The sequence below is a fragment of the Narcine bancroftii genome, chromosome 9 (assembly GCF_036971445.1).
Source record: "Narcine bancroftii isolate sNarBan1 chromosome 9, sNarBan1.hap1, whole genome shotgun sequence".
Lineage (NCBI taxonomy): Eukaryota > Metazoa > Chordata > Chondrichthyes > Torpediniformes > Narcinidae > Narcine > Narcine bancroftii.
Window position 1 is genome coordinate 15883921 of NC_091477.1, and position 25128 is coordinate 15909048.

General features: G+C 45.7%; 1 protein-coding gene across 3 annotated transcripts in view; it reads left to right on the forward strand.

The window, feature by feature from the left end:
• LOC138743220 (protein KIBRA-like) overlaps positions 1 to 25128 on the forward strand; it is a 92573-nt gene that overhangs the window by 8812 nt on the left and 58633 nt on the right. For all 3 annotated transcript variants that reach the window (XR_011344734.1, XM_069898178.1, XM_069898179.1), the window contains exons 2-4: positions 15538 to 15647; positions 22303 to 22506; positions 25019 to 25095. Coding sequence is in view for 2 of the 3 variants with exons in the window: in XM_069898178.1 (XP_069754279.1) it covers positions 15538 to 15647; positions 22303 to 22506; positions 25019 to 25095 (391 nt within the window). In the remaining variant the exon portion in view is untranslated. The remainder of the gene's footprint in view (positions 1 to 15537; positions 15648 to 22302; positions 22507 to 25018; positions 25096 to 25128) is intronic.

Genomic DNA, 25128 nt, shown 5'->3' on the forward strand with positions numbered 1-25128 from the left:
GCATATGTCCATTTTCTGGATTTTTGTATTTGAAAATTGTAATTACATAGAGACAAATTTCACAATATATTTATCCTGCTAAAAAATTAAAAAGTATTCCTGGTGGTTGAATAATAATGATACATAAGATTTCAATAAGATGAATAATTTTCTATTCATTAAATGTTTTTAAGTAAACTCAGTACTATTTTGTGACCATTAGCTGAGATGAACAACCTAGTTGTCAGGATTTAATTTAGTGTATAGTCAAAGTGCTTTGGTGCTGTGCTGTTGAGTTCTAGGTTGATGCCACTTGATTTCCACATATTATTTCCTAACCTTGCTGAGTGGAGGACATTTTTTTGGGTTAGTTTAGCTTTCCTTTTTTTTAGATGGGATAATATAACAGATAATGGCTTTGCTCAACCATGAATAATACCTGTGCAACTTTTGATTTAAAAAAAAAAATACAGAATGAGAAGAGAAGGAAAGACAATTGTATATCTTTTTAAAAAAAATAAGAAATTAATAATTCATTTGAAAAGACCTTTTAACTTCATTTTTCTTTTCCTTTGTTTCTCTTTCTTTTGTGTTGGGTTTTTTCTTTTGGTTTGATGTTATGTTTTACTACACTGTTACCAATGTGCGTTGGTCTTTGAATTATGTTCATATTTGAAATCTTTTTCCTATATTGTAAATGTATTGCGCATTGCATGTTTGTATCATTAATTTGTTTATATATTAAATACCAATAAAAAGGAAGGATTTAATTTGTGTGCATTAGCCAGGTTTACTTTTCCCTCTTCTTGTTCTACCAGGGAAACTCACTTTACTATCTATCTATATTTCTACACACGATCTTTTGCTTGATAAAACATTGAATGTGCTTATTGGGAACTTTATCAAACAAAATTTACATGAAATAAGATGAATAATGGATGGATTGACCAAATATTTAGTTAAAAGAGATAGGTTTTTAAGAAGAAAGAAAGGTCTAACTTAATAAGCTTAAGTACCTGTCAACATGGATAGCAACAGTGGAGTTGGAGGAGTGCAGGTATCTCAGGAGTGTTGAATGAACTAAAAAGGATGTTAATGAGTTTGCAAGCATGGATCAGAATTTTAAACTGAAGTTAAGATGGAGCCATGGCAGATTATCAGGTGACTCTAACTTGGTGTAAAACTGGGTGTGACAATGCACCAGCCTCACCAGAAATACTGTACCTGTCACTACCACAAATTCATTAAAAGAAAATAAAGGTTTACTATAGTTAGCTTGGTAACATATCATACAGTCCTTTTTTTTTTAGTGTTCTGTCGCTTTGCTTTTCCTTTTTTCACCTTCTGCTTATTATTTGCTGTGGGATTGAGTCTTGACTGTTGGATCGAGGATTGTTGTCATAATTGTTTCCTCTCCATCAAATTTGACACCATGATTACCAACAATCTGGGTCAGCCTTATACATTTTACTGGGACTTGCCGGTGATGAGTGAGAGGATTTTGTTATGGCAGCAAAGGCAGCCATTCACAATTTTTTTTTGGTTTTGCAGATTTAGCCAGTGTGAAAAATGTATATTAATTTTCAATAATTTTGTTAATTGGTGTAAATGAAGTGAGTATAACTTATGCTCTTAAAATTTGTTCTGGGTGTAATTAAGTAATACGTTAACCTGGTGCTGACATGTTTTTGCAGCAATTATCAGGATGATTTGCAAATTTACAAAGGATTTATTTTGCACATCACATTTCTAACTTATTTGAGGCTGAAGTTACTGGCAAAAATGAAAATAGCTAAGAAAGAGGTAGCTGAAAGAAGCTACCAACGTGCGTATGACTGAAAATGGCCCATTGTTCTAGAATCATAGCTTTGTTTCCAAATACTGGAGAAACCAAAAGTGAGGACCAAATGAGGAAAAAAAAATGTAGATCATTTTGAGGTAAATAAGAAAATCTGCAGATGGTGGGGTCTACTGCAGATGCAGTACATAAAAGTGCTGGAGAAATTCAGCAGGTCAAGTGGCCTCCATAAGAAGTAATTTGGGACCTGAGTCCTTCATCAGGGGTGAAAAAATCTGGCAAATGCCTGAATAAAAAGGTCAGGGAAATGGGAGGAACACAGGCTAAGAGGTGGATATACTGTAAGTGAGAAGATAAAAGAAAAAGAGGCTGAGAAGTATTAAGGAGAGAGGGCAGAGAGGAAAGAAAGTTCTCTGATAGCAGAGAGAAGAGAAGGGGTAGGGAGACAGAGGAATAAGGGAGAGACTGGGGGAGGGGTTAACAGAAATTGGAGAAGTCGATATTGATGCAGTTTGGTTGGAGACTTCATTTGGACACATGGGAAGCAACTCATAGCTCAGTGCAATCTGATTGAAATATTGGTATCACATACTTACTACTGTATTCATCTGTACCTCATTGGAGATGCAGAAATTTTCTGTTAGTGAAAATAATCTCTGCCTTATGTTATCAGTTCCTTAAACATAGTGCACTACAGTAGTGATCATGAATAAATCCGAGCATAACATTATCTCTGCACAGTTTATGATGCAACAACTATGGCTCAAGAGTAGTGATGCATAACTGTAATTTATTGGATTTGATATAGAGATTAGAAGCAAGTAAATAAAATTTGAGAACACTTTGTGGTGCAGGCACAATGTTTGCTGTGTCATCAATTCTGTTCAGGAGTGGGACAGAAGGGCCTGTGGCCATGCTGAATGTTTAAATAAATATTAATTGGGAAAAACAAGCAGTGAAAGATGAAAATATGGTGAGGGTTAACAAGAAATGATGTTTAACTGTGGCTTTGTTCAGTGAAGTTGGAAGAGGAATGTAACAAATTTAGGATTTTCTTTCAGGGTGCAAGGATCTGTTATGGGGCTCCTGCACTTTTTTTTTATAAATGACCTGGATGTGGAAGCGGAAGGATGGGTCAGTAAGTTTGCAGATGATACAAAGGTTGGAGGAGTTGTGAATAGAGCTGAAGGTTGTTGAAGGTTGCAAGAGGATAGAGACAGGATGCAGAGTTTGGAGGAGAAGTGGGAAATGGAGTTCAATCTGGATATGTGTGAAATTATGCATTTTGGAAGGATAAACCAGAAGGCTGAGTACAGGGTTAATGGTCAGTTACTTAAGAGTGTGAATAAACAGATGGACCTTGGGGTCCAAATCCATACATCCCCCAAAGTCACTGCACAGGTTGATAAGATAGTTAAAAAGGCCTAGGGGATGTTGAGCTTCATTAATAAGAGGATTGTGTTCAAGTGTAGTGAGATCATGTTGCAACTCTATTAATCTTTGGTGAGACCACACTTTGAGTATTGTGTTCAGTTCTGGTCACCTCATTATAGGAAGGATGTGGAAGATACAGAGAGGATGAAGAGGAGATTTACCAGGATGTTACCTGGATTGGAAAATACGTCTTATGAAGCAAGGTCAGCAGAGCTGGGACTTTTCTCTTTATAGTGTAGAAGGATGAAAGGAGTCTTATTAGAGGTCTACAAGATTATGAGAGACATAGATAGGGTGGACAGCCAGCACCTGTTTCCCAGGGCAGGAATAGCAAATACCAGAGTACAAACTGAAGGGAGGGAAGTTTAGAGGAGACAGCAGGGGTAAGTTTTTTTTTATGCAGAGGGTTGTGGGTGCCTGGAATGCCTTGCCAGGGATGGTGGTAGAAGCTGAAACATTAGGAGCATTTAAAGAGACTCTAAGGCAGGCATGTAGATGGAAGAAAAAATAGAGGGTTGTGGGGTAGGGAAGGGTTCAGTACTATTTATTTTAAGGAATATATGGGTCAGCACAACATTGAGGGCTGAAGGGCCTGTTCTGTATTGTTCTATATTCTATAAAGTAGAAAGTTGTACTTTTTTAAAAATAGAATCTATTTCTGAAGGTTCAGGGAATTGGTTAATTTCTGTAGTCAACCTTGCATCTCCTTATGATCTGGAGGGCAAATTTTCTTGCACAATGTTTGGTTAATAGTAGGGTTGTATCAGAGCCGCATTATTCTGCACAACTGTTATTAAAATTCTTTATATTCAACTGATTGAGTGGGTCATTTTTAAAAAAAAAAAAAGTTCTGGGAAGATTATCTTAAATGGAGTCTGTGTCTCTCTGCTAGTATGGGAAACAGGGAGACAGTTTTTCTGCCCGCGGGGACCAACTGCCCAGTCTAACTGCCAACAGATCCGTACAGACTAAAAACAGCCTAAAAAAGGAGCTGACAGTAGTTAATTTTAAAATTCTGCGATCTCTGTGTCTGAGCCCAGGATGGCAGCGCCTATGTATGGGAGCAGACATGAAGGCTTGCCGACTCTGGGAGCACAGAGGATTGGTGCAGAGCACCAGAAAACAAGGAGAGCACCCCCCCCCCCCCCACACGCCCTTCCCCATTTGAGAAAGAAATGTAGTTGAGATGACCCACTGGTCAGTGACCATGGTGATGGATGAGCGAAGAGCTCTGAAGCTGAAGAACGCACAGGCAGTCGGCTGTGACTAAAGGTCAGGAACCCACACAGTCTGCGGGCTGGTGGCTACTGCGGTCAAGGGACTTGAACCAGGTTGTGGACTGCTGGAGACTGGCTGAAGGGGTACCAGATACAGAACCGGGATGTAAGAGACTGTCATGGGCACTAAGGGCTTCCTGATTGTGTCACAGTTTTGGATCTGGAGCCTGGTTGCTGATGGTTTGAACTGAAGGCTGTGTAGCTGTGGAAGCACTGGAAATGAATCGATTGATGTTCAGTGATTGTGGGGGTTCTCTCTTTTGCTTCTCTTTCTCTGACTGTAAGTGATACCGGGCATACTTCTGCTGATGGTGAATCTATGTCTGCCTTAAGATTGACAAAAGGAAATTTTATGTACTATCACATTTTCTGTTTTATTATATAACAATCTTCAGCATGATGCTGAACCAAGCCATGAAAGACCTCAACAATGAAGACGCTGTTTACATCCGGTACCGCACGGAAGGCAGTCTCTTCAATCTGAGGCGCCTGCAAGCTCACACCAAGACACAAGAGAAACTTGTCCGTGAACTACTCTTTGCAGACGATGCCGCTTTAGTTGCCCATTCAGAGCCAGCTCTTCAGCGCTTGACGTCCTGTTTTGCAGAAACTGCCAAAATGTTTGGCCTGGAAGTCAGCCTGAAGAAAACTGAGGTCCTCCATCAGCCAGCTCCCCACCATGACTACCAGCCCCCCCACATCTCCATCGGGCACACAAAACTTAAAACGGTCAACCAGTTTACCTATCTCGGCTGCACCATTTCATCCGATGCAAGGATCGACAACGAGATAGACAACAGACTCGCCAAGGCAAATAGCGCCTTTGGAAGACAACCAACTGAAAAACCTCTCAAAGATAAGCGTATACAGAGCCGTTGTCATACCCACACTCCTGTTCGGCTCCGAATCATGGGTCCTCTACCGGCATCACCTACGGCTCCTAGAACGCTTCCACCAGCGTTGTCTCCGCTCCATCCTCAACATTCATTGGAGCGCTTTCATCCCTAACGTCGAAGTACTCGAGATGGCAGAGGTCGACAGCATCGAGTCCACGCTGCTGAAGATTCAGCTGCGCTGGGTGGGTCACGTCTCCAGAATGGAGGACCATCGCCTTCCCAAGATCGTGTTATATGGCGAGCTCTCCACTGGCCACCGTGACAGAGGTGCACCAAAGAAAAGGTACAAGGACTGCCTAAAGAAATCTCTTGGTGCCTGCCACATTGACCACCGCCAGTGGGCTGATATCGCCTCAAACCGTGCATCTTGGCGCCTCACAGTTTGGCGGGCAGCAACCTCCTTTGAAGAAGACCGCAGAGCCCATCTCACTGACAAAAGGCAAAGGAGGAAAAACCCAACACCCAACCCCAACCAACCACTTTTCCCCTGCAACCGCGTCTGCCTGTCCCGCATCAGACTTGTCAGCCACAAACGAGCCTGCAGCTGACGTGGACATTTACCCCCTCCATAAATCTTCGTCCGCAAAGCCAAGCCAAAGAAAAGAAGAAATATAACAATGAAAGAATCCTGAATTATTAATTGCTTTGTGATAAATGGATGAATCTCACTTTATATTGAATATAGTAAGAATATCTATTTCCCAACTGCTCAATGAGAAACAAAAATCAAATATACTTTTATTCCGATAATGGATACTCATATTTGCAATTTACACATAAATTAGTTTAGTTTGTTATCCAGAGTTGAATGGGCCTCTTTTGCAGTTGTTGACTGCATGCATGAGTCTGCAGATTAATCTTCATTCAACTAACGTAATACAGTACATTTCCAATTATTCAAAATGCTTGGTTAAGTATTATCTCTATTAAGTGGATTTTTTGGTTATTCAGGAATTTTCCCTAAAGCCGCCCAGTAGAATCAAGAGAATATTTGTATCGGCTGTCACTGATCTCCGACACCTCCCCACACAGTCACTGATCCCCGACACCTCCCCACTGCTATCGCCAATCCTGTCGGAGGTGTCCGCTCCTGCCAAGGTCTCTGGTAGGAGAATGCACAGTGATTGTCCTCCAGCAGAATTTCAACGACCCCGCTGAAAGGGTATTTGACAGAGGGAGCGGCTCGGGCGGGCAAGCGGGGACAGAGTGCGGCTCGGGCGGGCGAGCGGGGACAGAGTGCGGCTCGGGCGGGCGAGCGGGGACAGAGTGCGGCTCGGGCGGGCGAGCGGGGACAGAGTGCGGCTCGGGCGGGCGAGCGGGGACAGAGTGCGGCTCGGGCGGGCGAGCGGGGACAGAGTGCGGCTCGGGCGGGCGAGCGGGGACAGAGTGCGGCTCGGGCGGGCGAGCGGGGACAGAGTGCGGCTCGGGCGGGCGAGCGGGGACAGAGTGCGGCTCGGGCGGGCGAGCGGGGACAGAGTGCGGCTCATGCGGGCGAGCGGGGACAGAGTGCGGCTCGGGTGGGCGAGCGGGGACAGAGTGCGGCTCGGGCGGGCGAGCGGGGAGAGAGCATGGCTCAGGCGGGTGGGGGAGCAGGGAGAGAGTGTGATATTCATTTCAAATTCTGAGAATGCCACAATGCAATTTATCACAGTTGCAGTAACTCATGGCAAAAAATGGCAATTCATAAATAAATAATCAGTGCTATTCTTTCCTTCAATGTGTAACCTATGGGCAAATGTCTCTTGTAAAAGTCATTCCCTGTACCTCACTTGAGCACGGTGGGAAAATATTTTTAAAACTTTTTTTTTCAAATTATGATGTCATGATTCACCCCAAAAAACTTTCGGATATTTGGAATTTTGATTGATTGTTTTTTGGTTAATCAGAAACATACTGTATGAAGATTGCAGCCAAGTGAAGACTCTTTCCAAACATTCCTCCCTCCCACACACGCACCAGGTGTTGTATGAATTCTCAGTGCAGGCACTGCAGACTTGTTATTTCTCCTCCTGAAGAACAAATTAGATTGTAGATTTGCTCCAATATATTTTCTTTTAATATGTAGCTTGATCTAATTATTGTTATTTGGGCTACTTTGTTCAGGGCCAATATAACAAAATACTTGATGTCAATGCTCTGCTTCAGTTCATGAACTTGAACATATTTCTGTTGTTTTGCTGCTATATAATAGGCTGCATTATTTTGGATCTTAATGTATTACTGGCCTTTGTTGTCCTTCATGTCTCTCCTTAAGCTCTAGGGATCAACCTATTTATTTCACACATCCTTGAGGCTCAAACGGCCTTCTTCTCCATCAGCCAGAATTGTATTCAATGACTGCTTTCTGAAGATTAATTTATTCTTGATACCTCATAGTAAAAGTAATGTTAATTAATATTTCTTCAGCTGATAACTTGTCGCTGTGCCTAGTAACCTCTCAGAAATAGCTATAAATCAGAAATTGGATGGAAGGGAGAACTCAGGAAAACTTAATTACCAGCAAAATGATGTTAAAGGTGAATGTTGACAAGTTTGTGGATTCCAGCTTGGTATCTTGAAAGAAGTGGCACAGGCAACCTCTGCATTATGGCCATTTAGATCATGGAAATTTGCACAACAGAATTCACATTTGAAATAAATTTGTTTTTGTACATTTGATGTGGGAAAAATTAGCAAATATCTTTATTTTTTTAACTCTTGTTTCTTGATACATTCTCAGAAGATGCAGCTTTGCATTGTGGAAAAATCATGGTGCCAGCAGTTTTCCATGAATGCAAACCACACCCCATAATGGAAGGGTCATGTGTGTTGAGATAGTTACTGCATTGATTTGAATTTTCCACAATCTTCCCAATTCATGGAAAATTCCTCATATTGGAAAATAACAAATTTATCTGCTTTATTAATAAAAAGAGGGTAGAAAGAAAGCAGGAAATAAGAGGCCAGTGGGCTTAACATATGTTGACTAGAAAATGCTGGAAGCTCTTATTAATTATGCTATGTAGCAAGGTACAAAAAAAAAGTAATCAGGAAAGTTTTAGGAAAAGAAAATCATGGTTGACCAATTTGTTTTTTTGAAGAAGTAGCATACTATGTATTGAGAAAAACCATTTGGTGTACTATACTTCAAGGCCATTTGCCACACCAAATGTTCTTGTGGTGAAAAAAGTTTCTAGTGCAGGAGATAACATATTTGAATGGGAAAAGTATTAATGATTAATCGGAAACAGAGTAAACATGAGCCTTTTTCTGCCTGCCATGATGTTATAGGGGAAGCAAGAACTGCAGATGCTGGAATCTTGTTTTCCTGTTTATTTTAAAGCCTTGTGACTATGTCCGTCGGCGACAAGAGATGTGTTTGACCATAACTTGAACAATGTGCTCAGTATGATTTTTTTTTCCCCCTGGTAATAGTAATACCCTTATTTGTTCTTTCCAATTCCTGATTTACATCCATTTGTGGAATGTTACACATATCCTCTACAGTTAATCTGCCATCTCCTTGTTTTTCTTTATTATTCCCCTGGACTTTCCTTTCTCAGACTCTGCTGTCTTTCAACTTGCGCTTCAAATATCTGCGTAACCCGAGTTTATTTCCTTTTGTCATTCTGCTTTTGTTCACTTTCTGTTCAGTTTTCTCACCTGCTGTCTCTCTCTTTGTTATTATGTGTTATTTCTGTACTTGCTCATTTTTAATTCCATTGTAGATGGATCTTTCTCTTGGAATATTTATTTATGGTTGGTGTACATTCTAAAATATTGTCCTAAATGCACAGCACTACATCTTGATTTGCTGAAGTAAAATACAAATATCTGCAGAAACTGTGATTGAAGTGAAAACACAAGGCTGGAGACACTCAGCAGGTCAAACTGTGCACTTTGTATAGCAAAGATAAAGAAACATGATCAACATTTCATGCTTGAGCCCTTCATCAAGATATGAGCAAAATGTCAGCAGTCTTGCAAAGAACCTGTTTGGCTGAAGCACATAAGAATTTTGGTGCATATACCATATATATTCTTCTTTCTTTGGCTTGGCTTCGCGGACGAAGATTTATGGAGGGGGTAAAAAGTCCACGTCAGCTGCAGGCTCGTTTGTGGCTGACCAGTCCGATGCGGGACAGGCAGACACGATTGCAGCGGTTGCAAGGGAAAATTGGTTGGTTGGGGTTGGGTGTTGGGTTTTTCCTCCTTTGCCTTTTGTCAGTGAGGTGGGCTCTGCGGTCTTCTTCAAAGGAGGCTGCTGCCCGCCAAACTGTGAGGCGCCAAGATGCACGGTTTGAGGCGTTATCAGCCCACTGGCGGTGGTCAATGTGGCAGGCACCAAGAGATTTCTTTAGGCAGTCCTTGTACCTTTTCTTTGGTGCACCTCTGTCACGGTGGCCAGTGGAGAGCTCGCCATATAATACGATCTTGGGAAGGCGATGGTCCTCCATTCTGGAGACGTGACCCATCCAGCGCAGCTGGATCTTCAGCAGCGCGGACTCGATGCTGTCGACCTCTGCCATCTCGAGTACCTCGACGTTAGGGGTGTGAGCGCTCCAATGGATGTTGAGGATGGAGCGGAGACAACGCTGGTGGAAGCGTTCTAGGAGCCGTAGGTGGTGCCGGTAGAGGACCCATGATTCGGAGCCGAACAGGAGTGTGGGTATGACAACGGCTCTGTATACGCTTATCTTTGTGAGGTTTTTCAGTTGGTTGTTTTTCCAGACTCTTTTGTGTAGTCTTCCAAAGGCGCTATTTGCCTTGGCGAGTCTGTTGTCTATCTCATTGTCGATCCTTGCATCTGATGAAATGGTGCAGCCGAGATAGGTAAACTGGTTGACCGTTTTGAGTTTTGTGTGCCCGATGGAGATGTGGGGGGGCTGGTAGTCATGGTGGGGAGCTGGCTGATGGAGGACCTCAGTTTTCTTCAGGCTGACTTCCAGGCCAAACATTTTGGCAGTTTCCGCAAAGCAGGACGTCAAGCGCTGAAGAGCTGGCTCTGAATGGGCAACTAAAGCGGCATCATCTGCAAAGAGTAGTTCACGGACAAGTTTCTCTTGTGTCTTGGTGTGAGCTTGCAGGCGCCTCAGATTGAAGAGACTGCCATCCGTGCGGTACCGGATGTAAACAGCGTCTTCATTGTTGGGGTCTTTCATGGCTTGGTTCAGCATCATGCTGAAGAAGATTGAAAAGAGGGTTGGTGCGAGAACACAGCCTTGCTTCACGCCATTGTTAATGGAGAAGGGTTCAGAGAGCTCATTGCTGTATCTGACCCGTCCTTGTTGGTTTTCGTGCAGTTGGATAATCATGTTGAGGAACTTTGGGGGACATCCGATGCGCTCTAGTATTTGCCAAAGCCCTTTCCTGCTCACGGTGTCGAAGGCTTTGGTGAGGTCAACAAAGGTGATGTAGAGTCCTTTGTTTTGTTCTCTGCACTTTTCTTGGAGCTGTCTGAGGGCAAAGACCATGTCAGTGGTTCCTCTGTTTGCGCGAAAGCCGCACTGTGATTCTGGGAGAATATTCTCAGCGACACTAGGTATTATTCTATTTAGTAGAATCCTAGCGAAGATTTTGCCTGCAATGGAGAGCAACGTGATTCCCCTGTAGTTTGAGCAGTCTGATTTCTCGCCTTTGTTTTTGTACAGGGTGATGATGGTGGCATCACGAAGATCCTGAGGCAGTTTACCTTGGTCCCAACAAAGCTTGAAAAACTCATGCAGTTTGGCATGCAGAGTTTTGCCGCCAGCCTTCCAGACTTCTGGGGGGATTCCATCCATACCTGCTGCTTTGCCACTTTTCAGTTGTTCGATTGCCTTATATGTCTCATCCAGGGTGGGAACCTCATCCAGCTCTAGCCTTAGGGGCTGTTGAGGGAGCTGGAGCAGGGCGGAATCTTGGACTGAGCGGTTGGTACTGAAAAGAGATTGGAAGTGTTCTGACCATCGGTTGAGGATGGAGATCTTGTCGCTGAGGAGGACTTTGCCGTCTGAGCTGCGCAGCGGGCTTTGGACTTGGGGTGAGGGGCCGTACACAGCCTTTAGAGCCTCGTAGAAACCCCTGAAGTCGCCAATGTCCGCGCTGAGCTGTGTTCGTTTGGCGAGGCTAGTCCACCACTCATTTTGGATCTCCCGGAGTTTGCGCTGAAGATGGCTGCATGCGCGACGGAAGGCTTGTTTCTTCTCTGGACAGGACGGCTTTGTAAGGTGAGCCTGGTGGGCAGCTCGCTTCTTTGCCAGCAGCTCCTGGATTTCCTGGCTGTTTTCGTCAAACCAGTCCTTGTTTTTCCTGGAGGAGAAGCCCAGTACCTCTTCAGTGGATTGCAGTATGGTAGCCTTCAACTGATCCCAGAGGGTTTCAGGGGACGGGTCCGTGAGGCGGGTTGCAATGTCGAGCTTTGCTTTGAGGTTTGCCTGGAAGTTTCCTCTCGCTTCGTCTGACTGCAGTTTTCCAACATTGAACCTCTTTCTGGGGGCTTTATTGTTCCTGGGCTTTGGCTTGAAGTGAAGGTTGAGCTTGCAGCGAACCAGCCGGTGGTCAGTGTGGCATTCCGCGCTAGGCATGACCCTGGTGTGGAGCACATCTTGTTTGTCACTTTCTCGCACCAGGATGTAGTCCAGGAGGTGCCAGTGTTTGGATCGGGGATGCATCCAAGTGGTCTTAAGGCTGTCCCTCTGCTGAAAAAGGGTGTTTGTAATGACAAGCCGCTGTTCTGCGCAGAGCTCCAACAGGAGGCGCCCATTGTCGTTGCACTTGCCGACGCCATGCTTGCCCAGGATTCCTGGCCAGGTTTCTGAGTCTTTGCCGACACGAGCGTTGAAGTCGCCCAGGATGACAACCTTGTCGGCTGTAGGGGTACGTTGGATGAGGTTGCGCAGGTCGGTGTAGAACTTGTTCTTTTCTGCTGGTTCCGCCTGGAGGGTTGGAGCATAGACACTGATGAGGGTGATGTGACGCTTGTTTTGAAGTGGGAGTCGCATGGACATGATTCGGTCCGAGAGGCCTGTCGGAAGGTTTTCGAGTTTGGAGGCAATGAAGCTCTTGACCATGAAGCCTACACCAGATAGGCGTCGTTCATCCGAAGGCTTGCCAGACCAGTAGAGTGTGTAGCCCGCGCCGCGTTCTTGGAGGCTGCCTACATCTGCCAGGCGGACTTCACTGAGAGCGGCTATGTCGATGTCAAGTCTGAGGAGTTCATGTGCAATGAGGGCAGACCGACGTTCAGGTCGGTGGCTGTCAGTCTTGTCTAGCATGGTTCTGATGTTCCAGCATGCTAGCTTGAGTTTGTGAGCATCTTTTGAGGGGGAGGACGTGGAGGGGGAGGACGTGGAGGGGGAGGACGTGGAGGGGGAGGACGTGGAGGGGGAGGACGTGGAGGGGGAGGACGTGGAGGGGGAGGACGTGGAGGGGGAGGACGTGGAGGGGGAGGACGTGGAGGGGGAGGACGTGGAGGGGGAGGACGTGGAGGGGGAGGACGTGGAGGGGGAGGACGTGGAGGGGGAGGACGTGGAGGGGGAGGACGTGGAGGGGGAGGACGTGGAGGGGGAGGACGTGGAGGGGGAGGACGTGGAGGGGGAGGACGTGGAGGGGGAGGACGTGGAGGGGGAGGACGTGGAGGGGGAGGACGTGGAGGGGGAGGACGTGGAGGGGGAGGACGTGGAGGGGGAGGACGTGGAGGGGGAGGACGTGGAGGGGGAGGACGTGGAGGGGGAGGACGTGGAGGGGGAGGACGTGGAGGGGGAGGACGTGGAGGGGGAGGACGTGGAGGGGGAGGACGTGGAGGGGGAGGACGTGGAGGGGGAGGACGTGGAGGGGGAGGTCGTGGAGGGGGAGGTCGTGGAGGGGGAGGACGTGGAGGGGGAGGACGTGGAGGGGGAGGACGTGGAGGGGGAGGACGTGGAGGGGGAGGACGTGGAGGGGGAGGACGTGGAGGGGGAGGACGTGGAGGGGGAGGACGTGGAGGGGGAGGACGTGGAGGGGGAGGACGTGGAGGGGGAGGACGTGGAGGGGGAGGACGTGGAGGGGGAGGACGTGGAGGGGGAGGACGTGGAGGGGGAGGACGTGGAGGGGGAGGACGTGGAGGGGGAGGACGTGGAGGGGGAGGACGTGGAGGGGGAGGACGTGGAGGGGGAGGACGTGGAGGGGGAGGACGTGGAGGGGGAGGACGTGGAGGGGGAGGACGTGGAGGGGGAGGACGTGGAGGGGGAGGACGTGGAGGGGGAGGACGTGGAGGGGGAGGACGTGGAGGGGGAGGACGTGGAGGGGGAGGACGTGGAGGGGGAGGACGTGGAGGGGGAGGACGTGGAGGGGGAGGACGTGGAGGGGGAGGACGTGGAGGGGGAGGACGTGGAGGGGGAGGACGTGGAGGGGGAGGACGTGGAGGGGGAGGACGTGGAGGGGGAGGACGTGGAGGGGGAGGACGTGGAGGGGGAGGACGTGGAGGGGGAGGACGTGGAGGGGGAGGACGTGGAGGGGGAGGACGTGGAGGGGGAGGACGTGGAGGGGGAGGACGTGGAGGGGGAGGACGTGGAGGGGGAGGACGTGGAGGGGGAGGACGTGGAGGGGGAGGACGTGGAGGGGGAGGACGTGGAGGGGGAGGACGTGGAGGGGGAGGACGTGGAGGGGGAGGACGTGGAGGGGGAGGACGTGGAGGGGGAGGACGTGGAGGGGGAGGACGTGGAGGGGGAGGACGTGGAGGGGGAGGACGTGGAGGGGGAGGACGTGGAGGGGGAGGACGTGGAGGGGGAGGACGTGGAGGGGGAGGACGTGGAGGGGGAGGACGTGGAGGGGGAGGACGTGGAGGGGGAGGACGTGGAGGGGGAGGACGTGGAGGGGGAGGACGTGGAGGGGGAGGACGTGGAGGGGGAGGACGTGGACCTGTCCTCGGGCCTGCGCAAAGGAGCTTTTAGGTGGAGTGCAGTGCGCGCAGTACTGGCCCCACCCTTTACACCCATGGTTCGTGTGCCGTGGCCAAGCAAGCTGGGCAGTATGGACCGACCTAGGAGGGGAGGCAGGCCCCTCCAGCCCGGGTAAGAAACCTGCATAGGAGAAGGCCACTCCGATATAAAACCTACGACCCAAGGACCTCGCTGCCACGTCCCAGCTACCATATATATTACACTTTATGTATAAGACAATTAACTCATTATCATTAAATAGAGCTTCTTCACTGTGGGTAATGATTCTTTGACGTATATTTCATAGAGGCTGAATAATTGAAGGGAACAATAGATTTGGCTTTTAGAAAGTTTTGAGCACAGGCAGGGAAATGGAGTTAAGACCTTTTCAGACCTTGTCATGCTCTTATTGATGGAGGAGCCATATCTTGTGCTTATTCAGTGTTGATAAAGGGCTCTGATCAGAAACATTGATGGACCAATTCTACCTATGGATGCTATCTGACCTGGTGACTCCCACCAGCTTCTCATTGTTTGCTCAAGTTTTTGTGTTTCTCTCTTGTGCTTATTTCATGTGTTCGCAATATATAAAGCACAATATTCTTTGTGGAATTAGCGTAGCATCCAACAATGATGAAGAACCTTTCAGTTATTATGGGTATTATATATTATTCTGGTGGTCCTTAATTTAATGCTTTGGAAAGATAGTATTCTGTCCAGTGTTTCTTTGTCATTAGTCTTTGTGCTAGTGTCTTCATTTACCTTATCTTAACCTGCAATTTTAATCAGTTAATTATAGAAAGATGTAGCTTTAATTCCCTTCCAAACTACACCACTTTTCTAAAGAATCCACATTATTTTTTTTCTTGTTGACCTGCATCACCTACAAACAAGGGCTGAGATTCCACACTAACATGTTTCTACCACTTCACGACCCCACGCGACCCTAAATTTTAAATATGCTTCAAATGGAACAAGGTTGGAGGTGCATAGTAGCTGGAGGGAGAGAAGAATGGGTGTGGGTGACTGGGGAGCTAGGTGTGAGAGTATGGGAAAGGGGATACGAATGGTAGGATAGCGGACAATGTTGGGTTTTCTTTGCGATGGATGTGATTATAAATGTATATGCTTAAGTTGCCATTGTCTTATCTTGATGCTGTACGGCATTCAACAGCATAGAAATAAATATATGGCACATACTTCAATGATGTGCATTATTAACTAATACTGTAGTGCTAATTATAATAAACTGACCTTTGTCATTTATTCTCTAGATGGACCAAACCCCTTTCATTTGGCGATTGTGTAGGAGATGAATTGCCCTTGGGCTGGGAAGAAGCATTTGATGCACAAGTTGGAGTTTATTACATCAATCACAATACACGTAAGCATTCCATGTGTGGAATGGCATTTCTTTACCTTGAAGGCAATCTTGAGGGGAAGTTAATGGAATACATTTAAGGTTGGTTTCCTCCAACATTTTGTGGAGAACAGGCTATTTTGGAAATTGTGGATTGTGAGGATTGTTGTCAAAGAAAACTGCAGTATTTACACCACTTGGAGAAATTGCAGATGGAATTTAATCTGGACGAGTGTGAGGTGTTGTAGTTTGTGAGGTCAAATGTAAGGAAAAAGGATACAGTAAATGGTAGGACCCTCAAAACATTTAGAGGGATTATTGGTGCATGTCCATAGCTCGCTGAAAGTGACAGCACAGGGATAATGTCCTGCTTCGATTCATCAGTCAGGCTGTTGTGTATAAAAGTCAAGAAGATGTGATGCAATTGTATTTCTGGTTTCTGGTTTCAAGTTGCAAGAAGGATGCGGAGGCTTTGAGAAGTTACAGAAGAGGTAGACCAGGATGATGCCGAGATTAGAAAGTGAGCTACAAGGGGCAGTTCGACAACATTGGTATTTTGTAGGAAGAGGGAGAACTGAAGGTAGCTTAAAGATTAGGATAAGTTGGGAAGATAGAGTCTTTGAGAAACCCGATAGGCTGCAGACACTGTAGTAAAAACACTGAATTGCAGGAGGAACTCAGCTGGTCTTTTCAACATCTATAGAAGACAAAGATGTATTGCAGAAATTTCAGGCCTGAGTCCTCCTCCAAGGAAAAATCAGAAAAGTCAGGAGCAAGATATATCAGAAAGTCTCAGAATTCAAACAATGGGGGTGGAATCCAGACCAACAAAAGGTGTTAATTGGATATGATAAGGGACTAGGTAGAATTTTTCATATTTGTGCGAAAGGAGACAGGGAATGGAGAGACAATGGGGGAAGCAAGGGGTGGGGGGGGGGAGTTAACAAAACCCAGTGAAGTCTATGTAAATGGCATCCGGTTGGAGGGTGCGCAGTCAGAAGATGAGGTGTTGTTCCTACAATTTATGGTGGTCTCATTATAGCAGTAAATGCGACCCTGGCTAGACATGTCGGGAAGGAAATGGGATAGAGAATTGAAATGGGTGGCCACTGGCTATTGCCGCAGATGGAGCCAAGGTGCTCAACAAAGCGATCTCCCAGTCTGCATCCAGTCTCTCTGATGTAGAGGAGGCCACAGCAGGAACACCAGATGCAGTAGATGACTCCTGCAGATTCACAAGTGAAATATTGCTTCGCTTGGAAGGACTGTTTAGGGCCTCAAATGGTGCTGAGAGAGGAGTTGTGGAAGCAAGTGGAGCATCTCTTGCAGTCACAGGCGTAGGTTCCAAGGGGACAATTGGTGGGGAGGGATGAGTTGTCAAGGGAGTCACAGAGGGAGCAGTCCCTGCAGAAGGCAGAGAGGGGAGGAGAGGGGAATATATTTCTGGTGGTGGGGTCATGTAGTAGCTGGCGGAAATGGCAGAGGAGGAGGATGCAGAGGCTGATGGGGTGGAAGGTGAGGATGAGGAATTCTGTCCTTGTTGCATGTGGGATGACGGAGGCCAGGGCAGATGTGTGGGTAATTGGAGGATATGCCAGTGAGTACTGAGGTAGAGGAAAAGCCATGTTGTTTGTAGAAGAAGGACTTCTCTGATGAAATCCTCATTCTGGGTGCAGATACAATGGAGATGGAGAAATTGAGAGAATAGAATGGAATCCTTAGAGGTGACAGGGTGGGAAGAGGTGCAGGCAAGGTTTTTGTGATAGTTAGTGTATTTATAGAAGATGTCTAACGAAAATTTGTCTCCTGAGATGGAAACAGATCAAGATGGACCAAGTGAATTTGAGGTCAAGGTGAAAGTTGACAGCAAAGTGGGTGAAGTCAACGTTCATCATAGGTACGTGAGGCAGCCCCAAACTAGTCATTAATGAAGCAGAGGAAGAGTTGAGGGGCCTTGCCTGTGTAGTCTTGTAGCATGGATTGTTCCACATAGCCAACAAAAAGGCAGGCATTTGTGGGGACCCATGATATTCCTTTAATTTGGAGAAAATGCGATGAGTCAAAGGAGAAATTATGGAGGGTGAGGACAAGTTCTGCCAGGTGGAGGAAGGTGGTGGTGGAGGGAGACTATTTGGTTCTATTGTCCAGAAAGAAACAAATGGCTTTGAGGCCTTCATTATAGGGAATGGAGGTGTATGGGGATTGGACATATATGGTAAATATGAGGCTATCGAGTTTATGGAACTGGAAGTTGTTGAAGTGGTGAAGGGTGTGTGAAGAGTCCCAGATGTAGGGCGGAAGGGACTGGACAAGGGTAGGACAAAACGGAGTCAAGGTAAATGGTGACTAATTCAGTGGGCACGTGGGCACGATGGGTCTGCCGGGACAATTGGGTAGGATGTAGAAATGATGGTACAGGGCTGGGAAACAATAAGGTTGGAGGCTGTGCCAGGGATGTGATAGGAAGTAATGAATTCAGAGATGTTATGTGATACAGTTGTTTGATAAGGTTTAGTGGGGTCCTGTTGGAGGGGTAAGTAAGAGGAGGTGTCTGAAAGTTGTCATCTGGCTTCAGCCAGATAGAGGTGAGTGTGCCAGACCACAGCATCACCCTTGTCTGTAGGTTTGATGGTAAGGTTCGGATTGGGGTGGAGAGAGGGGATTTGATTGGAATGAACGAGGGGAGTAGTGAAGTCAATATGCTTGATATCACAGCAGCAATTGGAAATATAAAAGTCCAGACCAGATAGAATACTGGATCGAGGTATCCAGGAGGAGGAAGATGTTCTAAAGCAGGAAAGGGGATCTGTATTTTGTGGGGGAGGGGGGGGGGGTGTTGGGGTGGAGAATAGTTGTTGTGGAATTAAGCCTGGAGATGGAGCTGATGGAAGAAGAGGTCAACATCATGGTGTGTGTGGAACTCATTAAAAGATGTGGGCAAAGGGGAACGAAGGTGAAGCCTCTGCTGATCACTGAGAGGGGAAGATCAAAGGGCATGGTGAAAATGAGGCAGGGCTTAGGGGGAGGTTCAGTGGGATGGAGATTGTCAGGGATGGGAGGAGGATGGTGTGAATCAGGAGGTGGGGGTAGAAGGGTCCAAGGGAGGATGGGGAGGGTTAGATAAGTCAGAGGGTGGAGAAATGGACCCAGGCACTCCTGGAGCCAGGGTGGTTCACGATAGAAGCTCAGCCATGTTGGTTACAGGGGCCAAGGTGGAAAGATAGAGTCTTTTTCCAAGGGTGAAAATGACACCCATGAGTGGGGTAGGTGAAAGGGGGAATATTTAAGAGGTTGTCCAAGTTTTTTGTAATGTATGGAAAGAGAGAAATTACTGCCTTGTGAATGGTGGAGCAAATACAATGGTGACATATAAGACGCATGTCTTCTTTCTTTGGCTTGGCTTCACGGTCGAAGATTTATGGAGGGGTATGTCCACATCTGTTGCAGGCTCGTTGGTGACTGACAAGTCTGATGCGGGACAGGCAGGCACGGTTGCAGCGGTTGCAAGGGAAAATTGGTTGGTTGGGGTTGGGTGTTGGGTTTTTCCTCCTTTGTCTTTTGTCAGTGAGGTGGTCTCTGCGGTCTTCTTCAAAGGAGGTTGCTGCCCGCCGAACTGTGCGGCGCCAAGATGCACGGTTGGAGGCGAGATCAGCCCACTGGCAGTGGTCAATGTGGCAAGCACCAAGAGATTTTTTTATGCAGTCCTTGTACCTCTTCTTTGGTGCACCTCTGTCTCGGTGGCCAGTGGAGAGCTTGTCATATAACACGATCTTGGGAAGGAGATGGTCCTCCATTCTGGAGACGTGACCCACCCAGTGCAGTTGGGTCTTCAGCAGCATGGATTCGATGCTTGCGGACTCTGCCAGCTCGAGTACTTCGATGTTGGTGATGAAGTCATTCCAATGAATGTTGAGGATGGAGCAGAGACAGCGCTGATGGAAGCGTTCTAGGAGCCGTAGGTGATGCTGGTAGAGGACCCATGATGCGGAGCCAAACAGGAGCATGGGTATGACAACGGCTCTGTACACGCTGATCTTTGTGTGTTTCTTCAGATAGTTGTTTTTCCAGATTCTTTTGTGTAGTCTTCAAAGGCACTATTTGCCTTGGCGAGTCTGTTGTCTATCTCTTTGTCGATTCTTGCATCAGATGAAATGGTGCAGCCGAGGTAGGTAAACTGGTTGACCATTTTGAGTCCAAAGCCCTCTGCGCAGCTCAGACGGCGAAGTCCTCCTCAGCGACAAGATCTCCATCCTCAATCGATAGTCAGAACACTTCCAATCCCTTTTCAGTGCCAACCGCTCAGTCCAAGAACCCACCCTGCTCCAGCTCCCTCAACAACTCTTGAGTCTAGAGCTGGATGAGGTCCTTACCCGGGAAGAGACATATAAAGCAATTGAACAACTGAAAAATGGCAAAGCAGCAGGTATGGATGGAATCCCCCCAGAGGTCTGGAAGGCTGGTGCCAAAGCTCTGCATACCAAACTGCATGAGTTTTGCATGCTCTGCTGGGACCAAGGAAAGCTGCCTCAGGACCTTTGTGATGCCATCATCATCACCCTGTACAAAAACAAAGGCGAGAAATCAGACTGCTCAAACTACAGGAGAATCACGCTGCTCTCCATTGCAGGCAAAATCTTCGCTAGGATTCTCCTTAATAGAATAATACCTAGTGTCACCGAAAATGTCCTCCCAGAATCACAGTGTGGCTTTCGCGCAAACAGAGGAACTACTGACATGGTCTTTGCCCTCAGACAGCTCCAAGAAAAGTGCAGAGAACAAAACAAAGGACTCTACATCACCTTTGTTGACCTCACCAAAGCCTTTGACACCATGAGCAGGAAAGGGCTTTGGCAAATACTAGAGTGCCTCGGATGCCCCCCCCCCCCCCCAAGTTCCTCAGCATGGTTATCCAACAGCACAAAAACCAACAAGGTCGGGTCAAATAGAGCAATGAGCTCTCTGAACCCTTCTCCATTGACAACGGCGTGAAGCAAGGTTGCGTCCTCGCACCAACCCTCTTTACTATCTTCTTCAGCATGATGCTGAAACAAGCCATGAAAGACCTCAACAATGAAGACGCTGTTTACATCCGGTACCGCACGGATGGCAGTCTCTTCAATCTGAGGCGTCTGCAAGCTCACACCAAGACACAAGAGCAACTTGTCCGTGAACTACTCTCTGCAGACGATGCCGCTTTAGTTGCCCATTCAGAGCCAGCTCTCCAGCACATGACGTCCTGTTTTGCGGAAACTGCTAAAATGTTTGGCCTGGAAGTCAGCCTGAAGAAAACTAAGGACCTTCATCAGCCAGCTCCCCACCATGACTACCAGCCCCACCACATCTCCATCGGGCACACAGAACTCAAAACGGTCAACGAAGACACATTTAGATAGGCACATGAACATGTAGGGAATAGAGGGGTGTGGATCACATGCAGAGAGATGGGAATAGTTTCATTTGACATTGTGGTTGGCACAGAGACTGTAGGCTGAAGGCATGTTCCAGTGTTGTACTGTTCTCTGGTCTAAAATTGGTGTGATTTAATTTGTGGAGCATTTATTTGTCAGTGTGCAGAGAGAATTTGGTGCACTCCTATAAGGTGACATAGTGGCATAGCAAGTTGAGCTGTTGCTTCTCAGGTCCAGTGACTCGGGTTTAATCCTGTCCTCTGGAACTGTCTATGGGGAGCTTGTTCATTCTTTCTCTGACTTTGGGTTACCCTGGGAGTTCCATTTTCTTCTCACATCCCAAAGACTTCCTAGTAAATAGGTCAATCAGTCACTCAAAATTGCCTCTTGTATGAAGGACCTAGAATGAATTGATGGCAATGTGGAGCATATAGGTTACAGATAAAATTAATGGGGCATGGAATTGCACTGAGCCTACATAGACTCAATGAAATAGCTCTCTTTTATATTTTGAGAGAATTTAGAAACACAAAATTAGCATGCATGTTCAATAAGTTATAAAGTTAAATTGGATGTAATACTATTTACAAGGGGATAATGGAATAAAAGTCAGGGTTTGTGGAATAAAAGTCAGGGTTTGATGAGGCATCCAGTTTTTGTTCTCCTTCAATAAGGAAGGATATATTTAGTGATTGTTCCAAACGGCATTAGATATAGTTTGACCAGATTGATTTCCGGGATGAGGAAGTTGTGCAGTGAAGAAAGATTATGAAGTGTGAGCTTGTATTCTTAAGTTTAAAATAATAATGAGGCAATCTTTTTGAAACACAAGCATTTGAAGGGGCACAATAGTGAGGTTGTTTTGCAATAAGAATGGAACAAGAGGGAATAGTCTCATGAGGTGGAGTTTCTGCTCTGTGTTCTGAATCTTTGTAATTTTGTACTTGGATGTGGATATAGAGTTTTTGAGGCAAAGTTACTGTTTTGAATGATAGAAGCAAAAGTTATTACAATTAGGCAGGAAGATAAATGTTAAGGACAGAGTAGGTTTAAGTTATAGATTGGTGGAGTAGGCTGAAAGTGCTTTGTGAACTTTAGAAATTATAAACCACAGTTCATTTTGCAGTTTTGTATTCTCTATTTACCAAATCCCACATCTGAATTATTCCATAATTAAATTTATGTTCTCCCTTGAACTTTTATGGATCATCCATACTTCCTTAAAATTTTTAAATGAGAAGAATATAATATCTTGTTCCATTGCCTTTCAGAAACAACACAAGTGGAGGATCCTCGGGCTCAGTGGCGAAGAGAACAGGAACGCATGTTGAAGGACTATTTGGTAGTTGCTCAGGATGCATTAGCTGCACAAAAGGAAATCTACCAAGTGAAGCAACAGAGATTAGAATTGGCCCAACATGAATATAAACAACTATATGATGTATGGAATGATAAATCGGGTTCCCAGATGAGCTGTGAGTGCTGTTCCTTGTAAGCTATTTCTTTTCTAGACGAGGAGTTATTACCATAGTAGACCATGGCATTGTTGCTACTGGTGCAGATCCAGGAGAGCAGGGAGCGATGACACAGCGCTGCTCCGCGGAGTCCTACTGCCTGATGCTGATGCCACTGGCTCTGCACAGGCTTTAAACGGCCTGTTAAAGAAGTCTGTGGTTTTTTTTTTTTTAAATCCTGCAAGCCAGTCTGTGCCCAAGGTTTTGGCGTCTGTTCCAGGCACCGTACTCTGGGTGAGCAGCAGATTGGCACAGGGCACCAGATGTGGGGGAGAATGCCCCTGTTGAGAAGGAAGAGTATAAGAGATGACCTTACCAGAAAGGGATTCAGCAGCTGAAGGACCCACACAGGCTGTGAGCTGCTGGAAATTGGCTAATGGGAACCAGGTATCAGAAGTGGAATTTGAGAGGGTGCTGAGGCCAGGAAGGGGTCCAGAAGATCCTTGGATGCTGAAAGCGTCCTGATTGTATTAGAGATTTGGATTTGTAACTCTTATTTCCTGATGGTTTGAACTGGAGTCTGCGGCTGCGGGAGCGTTGGAGGCAAATCTATGGACGTTCAGTGCCTCTGAAGGGACTCTCTTGCTTCTCTTTCTCTGATTGTTAGTGGCACCGGGGCAATGCTCATGGCGACTCTTCGTATGCCTTACTGCAGACAAAAGTTGAAGTATATCATGTACAGTATTTATATTTTTAATTCATTATGATGTGACAAGAAAGGAACCTTTAGTAAAGTGTTTCTTACACTGATCCAAATGCAGAGTTTCTGTGATGAAGTTTAGGGTGTAGTGAATGTTTAGTGTCTGTTGGATTTATGCTTTCCCCTGTTGTTAAAGATGTTCTTTTTACTCGCTGTTTAGATTACCGAGCACTTTTGGAGCAAAATATGTTCCATGGTAATGATGATGAATTTATTGTCATAGCATAAGTACAATCTAAATATGCACCAAAATTTGTTCTTGCTGCAGCTGAACAGAGACGTTGTTTAAAAAAAAAACTTCAATAGTATATATTAGCATATGGAAAGAGAGAATAAATATAAAAGATAGATAATATTCACATTGACAGTAGTTGGCTGAAATGGATCAATTTCAAATGAGATTGACTTGAATTATACAGAACCTTGCTTTAAACCAGAGATTATTTGCCTTGAATTTCCTGGGGTGCTATCCAGTGGTAGCTTCATCTCTGATGAAGCAGGCTCCAATCTGATTGGTTAGGACAGTGTGATGGTAAATCATGGAGAAATGTCTTGTTAGTTGTTGAAGTATGTCCCGGGGGAAAGATGTCAAATAATAATTTGACTATTAACAATGTCTCTGACATTGGTGGATGTTCAAAAAGTATGAAAAATTATTTTTTACAATGAAATATATTTCAATTTAACTCAATTAAATTAAAGTAACTCAGATAATATGAAACTTGCCTTTTCCCTTCCACAATTTCTGACTCTTCTGAGTCATAAATTGTGACTTTGGTACTATAGACCTCAGATTTCAGATATATTGTCGTTGAGTACATATAATGACATCACGTGCAACCCTGAGATTATTTTTCCTGTGGGTGAGGCAGAATTACCACTTATTGTCAGTGCAAAAATAAACTGTACACATGTAAACAAATAAATGTAAACAAACTGTACTGAAGAGAGGGAAAGAAAGTGCAAAAGTGAGAGTCCGTAAATGAGTCCCCGATTGAGGAGTCTGATTGTAGAGGGATAGCAGCTGTTCCGAGACCTGGTGATGTGTCTTGTGGCACCTATATCTCTTTCCTGATGGTAGCAGCGAGAACAGAACATGTGCTGGGTGGTGTGGATCCTTGATGATTGCTCCTGCTCCCTGGTGCCAGATGTAGATATTCCCTGTAGATGTTCTTGATGGTGGGGAGGGATTTGCATGTCATGTCCTGGGCTGTGTCCACTACCTTTTGCAGGGCTTTATGCTCGGGATATTGGTGTCCCCATATCAGATGTATATGTGACTTTGGCTTTATTCTAGGAAGTCTTTAAGAGTGGAGATATTTTGAATGTTATAGCATACATAAAGATAGTAGAGAAGTTTAAAAAAACATACTTCCCTTGTTATCAGTATTTGGAAAATGGAATGACCCTTGCAGAAGCACCAACAATTCTTTTAAAATTTGCCTTTTCCTTTCTAAATCTGATCCACATCAAGTCCAGTTTGGGGATGGGTTGGGGGTGGGTGGGTTGGCTGGGTGTGCTGTACCAAAATTGCTTACAGCGATGTGGAGAATTGTTGGCAATTCCACATGAAACTAATGGCATTTCTGTAAACATCAGAGTGAGTATATTTATAGTTAAGTGAGGCTCTGCATTCTGGAAGGAATGGTGTTTTTTTTAAAAGGTGCTTGAATCTTCAGATACCTTGATGATAATAGTGATTTACATTTTATCTTTATTGTGCTTTTAAAATCCAAAATGCTTCTGTGAATATTTTGGTTGTATTTTTTTCAGTGTTTTCAGGCTCTTCATCAAGTACTAAATATGATCCAGACATTCTCAAAGCAGAAATCTCAACAACCAAATCAAGGGTAAGATCAAAAGTAAATTATTAACTTTCGATA